The sequence below is a fragment of the Nematostella vectensis genome, chromosome 1 (assembly GCF_932526225.1).
Source record: "Nematostella vectensis chromosome 1, jaNemVect1.1, whole genome shotgun sequence".
Taxonomy (NCBI): domain Eukaryota; kingdom Metazoa; phylum Cnidaria; class Anthozoa; order Actiniaria; family Edwardsiidae; genus Nematostella; species Nematostella vectensis.
In genome coordinates, this window is record NC_064034.1 from 3,665,236 (window position 1) to 3,680,233 (window position 14,998).

General features: G+C 44.4%; 2 protein-coding genes across 2 annotated transcripts in view; one reads left to right on the forward strand and one right to left on the reverse strand.

Annotated features, from left to right (window-relative positions):
• LOC5504881 (organic cation transporter protein) overlaps positions 1-14,998 on the reverse strand; it is a 32,586-nt gene that overhangs the window by 17,137 nt on the left and 451 nt on the right. The window lies entirely within an intron of this gene.
• LOC116612479 lies at positions 9,843-10,980 on the forward strand. The gene is made up of 2 exons (XM_048728604.1): positions 9,843-10,472; positions 10,516-10,980. Exons 1-2 carry the CDS (start codon positions 9,843-9,845, stop codon positions 10,978-10,980), a joined length of 1,095 nt encoding a protein of 364 aa, XP_048584561.1.

Here is a 14,998-nt window from a genome sequence, read left to right on the forward strand (position 1 = left end):
TAATTAGGTCATTTGAAGCTCGGAGTAACACAGAGCTATTGTCATGACTGTCATTTATCCCACGCAGCACCAAACACAGGAATGTAAAAGTGAGGAGCTTCCAATGCCAAATCATCGTGAGCGCTTTCACTAAGAACAGCGCGTGCAGTCAGAATTCAACGGTCAGCTCGAGTATGGAGTCGGTTGGCGGTTGTCCCTGACGAATCTGTGTTTGTCCGCGCGAACCGACGAAGACAAGCCGAAAGCTGCGCGAGCCGCGAAAAACTACAACTTTCAACGGAGAAACTTTTAAAAGAACTTGTAAAACTTCTCAAATCCTGAATCGTGTAAGTCCAGCCGCTGGCTTCTTGAGCACGATGACCTTATTAAGAAATCCACAACTTTTCAGATTTGGCCGTCAATGGAAAGCGCAAAAATAAAGCTGATTTTCAGGAGCCGGTTTGCGCGTGACTGCCACGGATGGTGTTGATGATGGTGACTGACAACCTTGCATATACAACTCAGTCATCCGTCCGCCCACCAGTTAAAGATGGTCACCCACCGCCACATATTCGCCCTAGATATCGACAAGGCAATAGAACGTTTCACGTCTAGCTGCTATCATTGCTCGTCACTCCGTAGCGCCCCTCACTCATTGAGCAGTCAACCAACGACACCTCAGAATCCATTGGAATATCATTAGCTGCCGACGTGATCAAGTGGAATCGCCAACTTATTATCGTCGTTCGTGAGTCCGTTACATCATTCACTGTTACTACTGTCCTTCCCGGAGAACGGCACGAGTCACTAAGGGACGCATTAGCCAAGTCATGCATCGAGCTCTGTCTCTCAAACGGCCCTCCAGCAGTGGTACGTACAGACCCTGCTCCGGGATACTATGCTTTGATCAACGACAAGCTGCTACGCAGGCGCGAGTAAAGAACGTAACAAATATCCCGTCGGTGAAAGAGCTGTAAAGGAGCTCGAAACAGAGCTTCTTTGGCTCGACCCTACCAATGGTAACATGTCTCTATTGAACTTGGCAGTCGCTACCGCTACACTTAACGCCCGCATTCGTTCCCGTGGTCTATCTTCACGCGAAATGTGGTTCCAACGAGACCAATTCTCTAACTCTGAAATTCCCCTCGCCGACCGCCATCTTGTTACAAAGCAACACGAGAGTCGCATCCGAAATCATCCTCATAGCGAGCGATCTAAGGCACCCCACAACCGATTACCAGAGTCGCCAAATCTCGTTGTCGGCAATCTGGTCTACATTCACAGCGACCGGAGCAAGTCAAGCAAAAGAGACAGCTACCTTGTAGTTTCAGTAGATGGTGCAAGGTACAAAATTCAAAAGTTTTGAGGAGCCCAGCTTTGAAATGCCTCTTATCGTGTAAAACGTAGTGAGTGCTATAAGGTGCCATCTCCTGGTGACCTCTTCTCCTCACTTGCCTCACAAGACCTCTCGGACGATGATGCAGACACAGAGCGCCCTGCAAACCCAGGGTCAGTACGCAGCCCTTACAAACTGCAATTTGATTGGACAAATGAACAATATCCGCACCTCGACACAAAGAACGAGAAGAATAGAGACAAAAGAACTCCTTTGTAGAACAAAGATAATAGGAGACAAAGCAGCTAAGCATTCTTTAAGAAATTTCCACTCCGCAAGATGACCCGCTTGACCAGGACCATGACGACTCTCCGGAACCCGATCACCTACCGCCTCCAGAAGAAAGCCAGGAGCTGAGACGTTAGGTACGAACCTAAAGGACTACACCTTGACATTAGTAGTATAGTAATTGGCGGTTCTGGCGCATTTAAATTAAATGCGCTAGAACCAAGCCAACTACTATACCGCTTGCCCGCTGCTGCGTTCCTGAGTTTGACCACCCACTAACCCACTGTGTGGAAACTGCCGATGGAATTCATTTTATGGAAACTATACATTTTTTTACGGGGACTATATGTTATTTTTTATTTTATGGAGACTATATTATTTCATAATTTGATGGTAATAACACGGTTAAAGCTGTTGCGTGACATTCTTGGAGTTCTAATTCTTAGGAGCGAGTAAGGGGAACCCCCCGCGGGCAAATATAGACATGTCTATTGTATTTAGGGACTTTCCCGCTGACAAAGTGGAGTGTTCTAGATTTGCTTAGAGTTATGGCAACGCAATCATATTTTAATTGCTAAGAGTGAACCAGGGGATTCCCCGCGGGCATGTCTAGGCGTGTATATTGTACTCAGGTATAGGGGATTCCCCGCGGGCAAGTTTTGGCATGTTTATTGTGAGTTGTGCTCTGATTCGCTTTCCTCTTCACTATCGTCTTCGCTGTCGCTTTTGCTGCCGTCGCCGCGGTAGTGTGGGTTCACCGAAGGAGGCTTTGTTTTTATAGTCGATGCAGCTGTATAAAAGTTTAATCTCTTGTGTTAGTATATAGAATGGATTGTAATAGAGGGATCCATATGGCGTTAGAAGAAGAGGGATATTACGACTGTTCATTTTTTTATCTAAGGATAGCGGAGTACGTGACTAAGCGAGAGTCGGCGAGGTTCGAGGCATGTTGTGGTAGGCAGGATATGGTAAATGGCAATGGGGCTAATATGTGTAGAAATTGTGGTGTTCACCATGGATACGATTAGTTGTCGAGTATGTTGATTTTTACGATAATATGTACAGGGTACGTAGAAAGTCAGTGTACCATCTGAAGTACCATTTAGAAAATGGTACTTCAAAATAAAATAAACATGACCTACTCAAGAGGTTCAGAATAGTTGAGACAGCTATGAGTAAATTATTTACTAGAAAACGGTATATTCAGATAAAGTTCATTCTCGACAAGTTGTTTCAATTGAAAGATGAAAAGCCGGGTATGAAGCAATGTATAAAGTGTGTCAGTTCTAGGACACTGAGGTATTATGAGAAGTTGTGGGAGCAGGTTTGTGATCATCTAGGATGGACGTACATTCATGGTAGTGAGTTTGTAACTAAACGTGTGGGGGGGGGGGGGGGGGGGGGCGAAGTGATCACCATCTTTCTCTAGTATATGTATATGCTTCCCATATGGGGTCTTATCATAATAGAACCTTATGCTAAAGTTTTGTTTAGTTTGTCTCTCATTTCTACCATAATCTGTTCTCGGATGTGGTCCTCGCTTTTTTTTTCTCTCGACTGAGGTGAGCGTTTATATACCTTTTCCCGTATCGACTCTCATTTCATTATATTTTTCAGCCTCTTTGATAATGAGATTGAATTCGTCTGAGGATATTTGGTTGTCGGTCAACGCTTTGCCAATAAGGTCATCGATTGAACTCAATTTAGATTTAGCTAGCATCACGATATCTGCGTGTTCTAATGCGTGTGCTAATCTAGGATTTACTGCCAGACATGCGGTGACGACAGGCGCGAAGCAGATGTCTATGTTTCTACCTCTCTCCCAGATTTTTGGGTTCTGCAAAGACAAGGTCTTCCGTGGTGTTAAACACACGGTGCTTCTAACCCGAAATTCCCCAGTCAGATACATTATGAAGGCCGGCGGCGCAGGTGCTGGTAAATTTAACATCACACACTTATCCTTATGGATGCCTATAAGGTTGTCCCATCTCTAGAGATTCAATCTGCATTAGAGGGTATCTGGGCACATCAAGAATCTGTACTTCGAGCAGATTAGGGTGTACAGAACAATGTTCCAAGCCGCTGAGACTAGCCCGACATGGAGGATCACATCTCTGGCAGGCAGTCAATCGCCAAGGCATGTCTTCATCGCGTTACAGACATCTGAGCGTCACCCTAATGCGAATCCTCAAAATATCAATAACATGTTGTTTGATAATGGCAATCTAACTAGAATAGCTGTAAGGGTGAACTCGACACAGTACCCGGAGCGAGAGGTTGTAACGAATTTCGCCGCTGCTAACAGGAATTATTCAAGAGCGTATATGATGTTTATGGAGGCTATGAACAAGTACCAAGACACCGATACAGGATCCCAATTGAGCGCTGAGGACTGGTCGTCTCTGTATCCCATTTACCACTTTGACGTGTCTAAACACAGTGAGCATGTCCAAAACAGCGTGGCAGACATCGAGGTACAGTTCAATCTCGGAGGGAGCTTTCGGAATATAGCAGATGGCGCGGACGTTCCATATTATGTCTACGCTGTTGTCCTCTCAGATAGGTTCATGCAGTTAGAGGGGGTTAGTGGTAGGATGAACGTTATTATGTAACATAATGGTATAGAAAATGAGTTATGTGAAAACGGGATCTCAAAAGGAGGCGATTAAGAACGCGTACATTAAGAAGCAGTCGGTGTCGATAAGACTAACAGCCTCTCATCTCAGCGGAAGCGATCACTTATGCCTAACCAAAACTCAGTATAAGAAGTCGTGTCAGCAAGTAAAAGGGGCGTTGGAGTCAGCTTGAGACTATCTAAGACGCAGGTAGCGAAGCAAGGTGGATTTCTAGCTGGGTTGGGTAACTTGATGAGAATGGTTGCACCGTTTGTGTTAAAAAAGGTGCTACCATCTCAGGCGCCACTAATAAAGCGGTTCGGGGTAAAGGCGTCAAGGGAAGAAGACGAAGACCGAAGAAGGGTAGAGGAATCATACTAGGGCCAAACTCACCTTTCAAGAACATAACATTGCTTGGGGTAATTCTGTTAACAGGTGTTATATTGTCTAACGATATTATATACAAATGCCTACGACCTATGTAGCAACATCGCTCAAACTATCTGAAGCACAGAAACCTAAGATAGCCACAGCCGTAACAGACAAGACTTCAACCACGATTAGACTATCGCCTAGCAACTTTCATGGTGATGATTATATTCGTCTGACGAAACAGCAAATGAACAAGATTAGCAAGGCCAAATCCAAGGGTGTAGGTGTTGATATCAAGCTATCGAAAACACAACTAACGAAACAAGGGGGTTTCTCGGGGCTCTCCTAGGTGGCCTTGCTGAGTCTCTGCTCCCTAATCTACTGGGGGTATCTTCGGTAGTAAAGGGATTGCGTTACCTGGAACAGTTGTTAGGAGACCAGGAGGGGGCGCGCTTAAAAAAGGAAAGACAGCAGGCGCGCCTAAAGAAAAAGACAGCAAAAGCCCGCCCCCTTGGGAACTTGGGACTTGGGAAAACCGCTGAGCAATATAGAGATTGATATAATTATGAGGAGCGTGAAAGGATACGTTGGGACGTTTAGCAAAGACATGCTACCTCGCGAGATTAAAAACAATAGTAGTCTAATCGTTAACCTTCAAGACTATTTCGACGGTGATGACACACATTGGGTCGCCATGTGTAATGAAACGGATAACGAATGTGTGGAGTACTTCGACAGTTTCGGCCTCCAACCCCCATCGAGTGCGTTAAATATATGAGAACTAGCAACAAGCCGATTAAATACAACTCATCTCAGATTCAGGCTGTTAACTCGATTATGTGCGGGTACTACTGTATCTACTACATCCAACAACGTAATATAGGGCGCAGACCTATTGACATTCTACTCGATTTCAAACTGAGACCTGACGAGATTAATGAGACCCTCATCCAGGCTTTCGCATTTATTGTCTAACGATATTATATACAGATGTGTAAAATGTACTGTTTGCAACAGAGGAAATTTACTGATACCATCGAGCAGAAAACAGAAGTATCCAAGAACGGACGCCTTCACATGGTTGGAGAGTGTAGCGAGTGTGGGGCGAGGAAGTGTAAGTTTATTAGCGCGAAGGAAGGTGGTAAACTCGATGTTCAGGATCAATTAGCGAAAATGGGGGAGCTACATATGCGCACCCCCACGCTAAAAAAATACAACTATTGCGGACCTGGGACAAAGCTTGAGATGAGGTTGAACTCGAGCGACCCCAAAATCAGAGACCCTATAAACAACCTCGACGCCGTATGCAAACAGCACGACATCGCGTATTCGAAGGCTAAAGATCTGAAAGACAAGCACATCGCTGCTGTTCAGGCTATGATAGCAGGAAAGAAGAAGCTTGGTGTGGATGTCAAAAAGTCAAAAAACGGAAAGGGCTGTCGAGTGAAGAAAACTGGCTTGAAAAACTAGCTGATGAGCTACACAAGTCAGTGAAAAAGAAATTCACCCGACGGCGTGTTACAGCTAATCATATAGATGAGAAATGGTGTTCTGATTTAGTCGAGATGCAACAGTTTAGCAAATGGAATAAAGGGTTTTGATACCTACTCATGGTTTTAGACGTATTTAGTAAATATGGTTGGATCATACCTTTAAAAGCTAAAAAAAGGTGAAACCGTAACTGAAGCATTCAAAACAATGTTCAAGGAAGGAAGAAAACCAGAGTATCTATGGGTTGATAAAGGCAAAGAGGTCTATAACAGACACCTGAAATACCTACTAGCGAGAAATGGTATACAAATGTACTCAACTGAAAACGAGGAAAAGAGTAGCGTTTGCGAGCGATGGAATAGGACAATTAAGACTAAAATGTGGAGACAGTTTACTGTTCAAGGTAATACGCAATATTCAGAGATGCTACCTACGATTTTGAAGCAGTATAACAACACCAAACACTCAAGCATTAAGATGACGCCCAAAGAAGCTAGCAAAAAGAAGAACGAAGGCTTATTATACTGCATTTAAAATAGGTGATAAGGTCAGGATAAGTAAATATAAACGAAATGTGTTCGACAAGGGTTATACACCGAATTGGACTGAGGAAATTTTCATAGTCGATAAAATACAATACACTAATCCAGTCACTTACAAAATCAAGGATCTAAATAATGAAGACATACAAGGTAGTTTCTATGAACCTGAACTATTAAAAGCCAAGCAGGATGTTTTTCGTATTGATAAAGTCATTCGGAGAGATTATAAAAAGAAGCAAGCTTTGGTGAAGTGGAAGGGGTATAGTGACGAATTTAACAGTTGGATACCATTTAGGGATTTAAACGCACTATAAAAGCATATAGAGAAAAATATATAGTAGTATATATGGAAGTCAAGAGAGGACGAGGACGCCCGCCTGTGTATGAGACATGAGGAGGATAGAGCTAGAGCTATAAAAGAAGACTAAGTACATGCTAAACAAGGAGTGGTACTGTTCAGTTCGTGGGAACGGCAAGAACTACTCATTGGCTGGAAAGACTAACCGCATGAACACGAAGAAGCACCATAGAAACCAAAACAGTCATGCGACATAACTGATGCGCTCACCAAGGCACCCCAGAAAAACCGAAATAAGCATATAGAAGCACACAGTCCGACGGGCTCGTCACAGACCACTCAGATTTAAGGAGACAGCGTTTAAGGCTTAAGAATAAAGTATATAGTATAGTATATATGAGCGACTCACAGAAAATATCTAACAGAAGCACACAGCCCGACGGGTTCGTCACAGACCACTCAGATTTAAGGAGAGTGCGTTCATGGCTTAAGAATAAAACATATAGTATAGTATATATGAACGACTCACAGAAAATATCTAACCATAATACATACATGAACAAGGAGAGCCTCAAGAAGCTTAGCAAATCCGAGTTAATCAAATTAATACTAGAGCTAGAGTATAGTAAGCCCGTCCCTGAACCACGAACTTATGAGCCGAGACCACCGGTGCCCAAACCACGCAAGAGTGTGAAGCAGATGGTTCAGGAGTACGAGGAGAACATAATAATCCCACCAACAGGGTTCCGAGATACACCAGTCCCTGCGCCCAGAGCTCGTAAACCAGTCCCTACGCCCAAAACTAAGATAGCGCAGACGAGGCGCGCTCTAAAAGGCTACACCAAGTCCTTCGAAATCGGAATAAAGAACAGCAGAGACCCACTAGCACAACTGCAAAACACGAGGAAGGCCGTCGCCTACCACATCACAAACATGTTAGAATCCATGAAAGGCCTCAAACTCACTATAACGCTAAAAACCACGTTCAGTAAAACATCTGGTGACAACGTACTGTCTAAGACTGCGTACCTCAACAGTACACCTCAAACAATCATCAATAGCACTGAGATCAGTGAGGCACTAGAGAACACCCAGCAGCAAGTTCTGAATAAGATAGCCCAATGGGTATCCGAGGGGTCTGGTTGGACCATAGTGTCAGTCGATGGCCACTATCTCAACATTGTAAAATACAAGCCAATGAGTGGGTCGTCATACATCCAACTACCGAAAGAGCTGCGAGGTAAAGGGTTGGTCAACATGAAGAACGAGGACAACGAGTGCTTCAGATGGTGTCACATCAGACACCTAAACCCTCAATCTAAAGACCCACAGCGGGTTAAGATGCCTGATAAGGCATTTGTTAAAGAATTGGACTACTCAGGTGTTGAGTTCCCAGTGACTGTCAAACGCTTCAACAGTATCGAGAAGCAAAACAGGCTCAACATCAATGTATTCAGTTACGATAACGAACAACCGTACCCAATATACGTATCAAAGGAGAGGTTCGAAGACCATATAGAGCTTCTGCTAATCACTGAGGTTAGTAACAAGCATTACGTACTCATCAAAGACTTCAACAAATTCATGTTCAACCAGACAAAACATGAACATAAGAAGCACTTTTGTATGAGCTGTCTCCAGTGTTTCAGCTCTGAAAGAGTACTAACAAACTATATCGAAAACTGCCTCGAGATTAATGGGACACAGGCGGTCAAGATGCCTGACAAAGAGCACAGCACACTCAGGTTTACAAACCACCACAAGCAACAGCCGGTACCATTTGTAATTTACGCCGACTTTTAGGCTATAACTGAAAAGATCCATGGATGCCAACCTGATGATGGTGAATCATACACTGGAGCCTACCAAAAACACACCGATTGTGGATGCGCCTATAAAGTAGTGTGCACCTATGATGACAAGTATACAAAGCAAACGCAGAGCTACAGAGGTGAAAAAGCCGTGTACAAGTTCATGGGGAAGATGATTGAAGAAGTCAAATACTGTAAGAACATTATGAGGAAGCACTTCAATAAAGCACTAAAAATGTCCGAGACTGATGAGGACCAATTCAAAGAACGCCCAAGAATGCCACATCTGCAACAAGGAGTACACTAAGAAGGACACTCGAGTTCGAGACCACTGCCACATAACTGGTAAGTACAGCGGCTCACAACCTAAGGGGCTACGACAGCCATTACATAATGCAGGAAATCGGAGCCATCGTAAAGAAGCACACACATAAGGGTGAAGAGAAGCAAATGAACATCAACGCTATACCGAACAACATGGAGAAGTACATGGCCTTCATGCTTGGCAACCACCTCACCTTTATAGACAGCTTCCAGTTTATGAGCTCCAGCCTGGAGAAATTAGTAGGCAACCTACCTAGGGAGTCATTGAAATACACCTCCCAGAGTAGTAAGGGACTCGACCTCATGGCTAGAAAGGGAGTATACCCATACGACTACATGGACAGCTTCGAGAGGTTCAACGACAAGCTACCAGCGAAGGAGGACTTTTATAGCATCATGTACGACCAACACATCTCAGAGGACGAGTACAAACATGCTAGAACCGTGTGGAGGAAGTTTAAGCTTAAGACTATGGGCAACTACCACGACCTATACCTTGAGTCTGACATACTATCGCTGGCCGATGTGTTCGAAAACTTTAGGAAGACATGCCTAGAGTACTATAAGCTAGACCCATGCCACTACTTCACATCCCAGAAGAGCATGCGAGGTGGCATCTCATACATAGCCAACAGGTACGGCGAGGCCTTCAATGAGTACATGGAATCATACGATGAGACGGCGCCCTCAAAGTATGTCATGTACTTAGACGCAAACAATCTATACGGTTGGGCCATGAGCTAATACCTACCAACTGGTGGATTTAAGTGGATGACAGAAAAAAAGATGAACGAAACAAACCTCGCTAAATACGGTGACGACAGTCAAAAGGGACTGATACTAGAAGTTGACCTAGATTACCCTAAACACCTGCATGACCTACATAACGACTACCCTTTAGCCACGGGGAGGGTTAACGTATCAAAAGACATGCTCTCGGAGTACTGCAACACAATATCCACCAAGTATGGTATACCAACAGGTCTGGTCCCTAAACTAATCCCCACCCTAAAGAATAAAGAGAAGTACGTGCTACATTATAGAAACCTAGAACTATACACAGACCTAGGCCTGAAGGTGACTAAAGTCCACAGAGTACTAGAGTTTAACCAATCACCATGGCTCAGACAGTATATAGATTTCAACACTGAAAAGCGGAAATACGCTAAAAACTCATTCGAAAAGGACTTCTTGAAGCTAATGAACAACAGTGTATTCGGCAAGACTATGGAGAACCTACGAAAAAGAGTAGACGTTCGACTAGTCACCGACGAGAAGAAGCTACTCAAACTGGCAAGCAAGCCATCCTATATGAGTAGTAAGATATTCAACAAGGACTTAGTAGCAGTACACAAGATCAAAGAGACGCTCACCCTAAACAGGCCCGCATACATGTGCATCTTAGACTTTAGCAAGGTACTGATGTACGACTTCCACTACAACTACATTAAAAGAGAAGTACGGAGACAAGGCACGGCTACTATTCACTGACACAGACAGTCTGACATACGAGATAGAAACAGAAGACGCATACCAAGACTTTTGGGACAACAGAGACAGATTCGACAACAGCGACTACCCGAGAGACTCACCATACTTCGACAAGTCAAACAAGAAGGTAATCGGTATGTTCAAAACCGAGGCCGCTGGAGCTCCCATCTGCGAATTCGTTGGATTACGATCGAAGATGTACAGCTACGTGAAAGGCGACCACACAGGAGAAAAGACAGCAAAGGGAATAAAAAAGAACGTCATCAAGAGTAACATAAAACACAAAGACTACAAGAGCACACTAATGGACAACGAACAGGTGTACCATAAGATGAGAACGATTAGAAGCCAAAACCACCAACTAAGAAGCTACGAGATAAACAAGATATCGCTCGGCTGTTTCGACGATAAAAGGTACATACTAGGAGATTGAATTAGAAGCCTAGCCTACGGGCACCACAAAACCCCTAAAGCGCCCCAACACACACAGGCCACACCGGCAGCAGGCGCGAGGGCCTGAGCCGCCCACGACCTCAGCCAACCCCACATGTACTACCCAAACCCCCTCATCGCAATAACCAGTGACTACAACCATATATATACACTCACACTAAACCACACGCCCAGGTAGCATCAATATGTAACCCATACATATACAATGACCATTGGGAGAGCGTGCTACGATACCATAAAATCCCTGCAGAGGGAAGCGAACGTCGTTAGATACGAAGGTGCCCGCCCCACCAACGATGTAATCAGCGAGTATGGAAGAGATGAGGCCGAGTACATCATGGGGCTAGGCCTCCCACCCCCTATGGGTCTACTCTTCAAGAAGCGTACACCAGGGCTCCGACACACGAACTGGGACTTGGGGAGGGCCATGGACGCCCTAGAACACCTACAAAGGGACAGTTGGGAGGCAAGTGTGGTAAGGGGATATTGTGAAATCCTACGCGACGCTGAGGTCATAAACCTTTGGGATTATGGCGCGACCTCACTAACCATATACCCAGAGCTAGCCGCTAGAGGGATGGGCGTGAGGGTTGAGTCACTCAGTGAAGACGGACAAATCAGCGAGGTACTAGCCACTATCGATTGCATGTCTAGCATCAAAGAATATCTACCCCTACCGTACGAGACGTACCCCATCGCGATACTATTCTCGTACGACAGCGAGCTGCATAGGGCTAAGGGCCTCACCCGCAAGCTGCGTGAAAGGCATAGAGGCGACGCGATACATAGGGAGCGCAAGATGCGTGAGGAAGGCGGTTGGTACGACGAGAGGGTATAGTCCGACGAGGAGCAACCCGACGAAGCGCTACGTGAGGCAAGGGATTACATCGCAGCGAAATGGTTTTGTAGAATCATAGACGCCATAGTGGTCGAGCGCAGCATGCACGAGCTGGACACACAAGAACGCGCAGCCACAGGCCCAGAGTCAGTGCTCGTGGATCACACCAGCCAGCAGACAGGCGACACAGCGCTCGCGGATCACACCAGCCAGCAAACAGGCGACACAGTGCTCGCGGATCACATCATCCACCCAGCACATAAGCGACACAGAGCCCACCCACAGAGCCCACCCAGCGCCTTCCAAGAGACGGCCACCCAGCAGATAAGTGACAGAGAACCCACCCAGCAGATAAGTGGTTTAGCTTTTGGCGAGGTTGAGCCTCCAGCCAACAGATAAGTGATATAGTATTTGGCGCTGTTTAGCGAATTAGTTCTAATGCGCTGGACGTGTTCGGAAACTTTAGGAAGACATCCTCCTTCGGTGACCCCACACTACCACGGCGACGGCAGCAAAAGCGACATCGAAGACGATAGTAAAGAGGAAAGCGAATCAGAGCACAACTCACAATAAACATGCCAAAACTTGCCCGCGGGGAATCCCCTATACCTGAGTAAAATATACACGCCTAGACCTGCCCTCGGGGAATCCCCTGATTCACTCTTAGGAATTAAAATATTATTGCGTTGCCATTACTCTAAGCAAATCTAGAACACTCCACTTTGTCAGCGGGAAAGTCCCCTTACTTGCTTCTAAGAATTAGAACTCCAAGAATGTCACGCAACAGTGTAACTGTGTTATCACCATCAAATTATAAAAGAATATAGTTTCCATAAAATAAAAAATAACATATAGTCTCCATAAAATAAAAAATGTATAGTTTCCATAAAATGAATTCCATCGGCAGTTTCCACACAGTGGATTAGTGGGTGGTCAAACTCTAGAACTCAGCGGCGTTGGCTTGGTTCTAGCGCATTAACCAAAATGCGCCAGAACCGCCAACTACTATACTACTGACCGGTCGAATGTAAGTTTAGTTTAGTTTTACCCGTCCTAAGGACACATATGTTCTCATGGTTAAGGAAACTTTGTCTACTACTCGCAGAGACGTTCAATTGTTCTTTCCGTTCCGTAACCCAGCTTATGTATCCCACGGTTTCCTTCTAGCTGAGTGTTCGCTCGGAGTTGTATTATCGCTTTCCTGAGTCATTTGAGCAGGCAGAGTACTTATACTCCTGGGATTTCCCGCATTGTTTTCTAATTTCTCTTCGCGGTTCGACTTTTTTCCCGCGCTAAATGCAAAGCACTGATCCGCGCATGTGCACTGCTATCTCATGTAATCTAAGGCACGATAACGAGGTAGAATTATTTTTTTTTACCAACAGAATCTGCAATCTCGTTCCCAGAACCCACGCACCTCTGTGCCAGCTGCAAGGTATAAGGCTCTGGGATAATCAATTTTTTCACCAACAGAATCCATTGGCTTCGGTTTTATTGCGCATGTCCAAACAAAATAGGGACCGGAAAGAACACAGTTGACCTCTTTTACTAATCGATCCAATTCGCGCTTGACCAATTAGGAAGAGTCGAAGATTTTACGCTGAAAGAAATTCAATCCTAGATTTTGAAGTCACTCATCGTTTATAGAAAGGATTGTTTTGATTTATATATTGCTAAGCTGTTCTCGCGGTTATGGTAAAGCATTCCGAATTAACGACGTACTTTTTTTTGCCTTCGATTTGTTTGTCTCAAGAAGAGCGCAAATACAGTTCAATTATTTTACTGATTTTGCCCTTGATTAATCAATGGAAGACAAGATGGAAAGGCTTCGATCACGCATTAATTTATGTGCTCAGGCATGTGTTGACTCCATCGCTTGTAAATATTATGCAGGGGCGAATCTAGCTTTTCGCTATAGGGTGGGGCGGGGGGGGGGGGGTTGGCTAAGTGACAAAGGGGGGAGGGGGATTTTTATTTTTTGTTACATATGGCTTTCTGGCAGCCCAAAGGGGGGGGCTTAAACCCCATAAAACCTCCCCCTAGATCCGCTACTGTTATGTTTGCCTACCTCGAAATAGTCGTTAACGGACGGGGATTTTGATTCTATTGCCTTCGCGTTGTCTATTGTCGAAGAGCCGACACATACCGCAGAACTCTTTCAAAGAGCAAGAGACCATGATGTAAGAGAACGAATCCCCCGTTTTTAGAACTATTTTTAGAACAAGCAGTTATTTTTAGATCCGTCTCTGATTGGTTAGCGCTCACGTTTCCTAGCAACATGAGTCTTACGCGCGATCACATCTTGGGCAATGTGGTCCGGCAAAGGATGTTTTGGAAATCTTTTTGACCGAAAATACCTTCCTTTTTTACGAACGCTGTAAAAATTATCTTCCACAGAGTACGCTGGAGCCAATCAACCGTTTCTGAGACATTGAAATGCATAAAGTGCGTGATTTTAGGCTCTGGGATCAACTTCCCCAGTAAAAGTTTTCACTGCTGATTCGCAAATTATAACACAATAATCAATCGCAAATCTGTGTTTACAAACCACAATTCTCTTCCAATTCCCTTTTAATGAAAATAATACATCCAGAACTTAATACCATTATATTCACACCGATATTACAAATAAAAGATTTCAAGTCTTTATAATGATGTAAATCTTATTCCAGTGACAAGGGTTTCTTGAGTGACATGATTTCTGAACATTTGCGTGAAGAATTGAAGTTCATCAAGAAATGTACAAGGTACAAGCCTCTGGGAACGAGATTGTCCGCGGACAAACATGGTCAAATGTTGCATAATCCATTTAAGATATACTGTATGTAAATAAGCGCGGGATCACTTCTTTTGTTAAACATGTAGCATCAATAAATATTTAAAAGGATCCAAAGAGGAGCGTTGAACACTATTATGACATAATCAAAACATATTCAACAAACTCGGTTTTCGGAATGAATTCAGCTCTCTCTATTACGGACACATTCGGAACTGCCCCAAACCCTAACCCTTCTCCTTTCTTTGTCGGTGTACTGTATGATAGGGTTCTCTGGCCATAATAACAAGGACGCAGATAATTATAGCTGATACAATGACAGGAGCAAAAAATGGCAAAGCTCAAATTGTAAGGTCGTGTTAGCTTATATTCGCTTGATTTTTT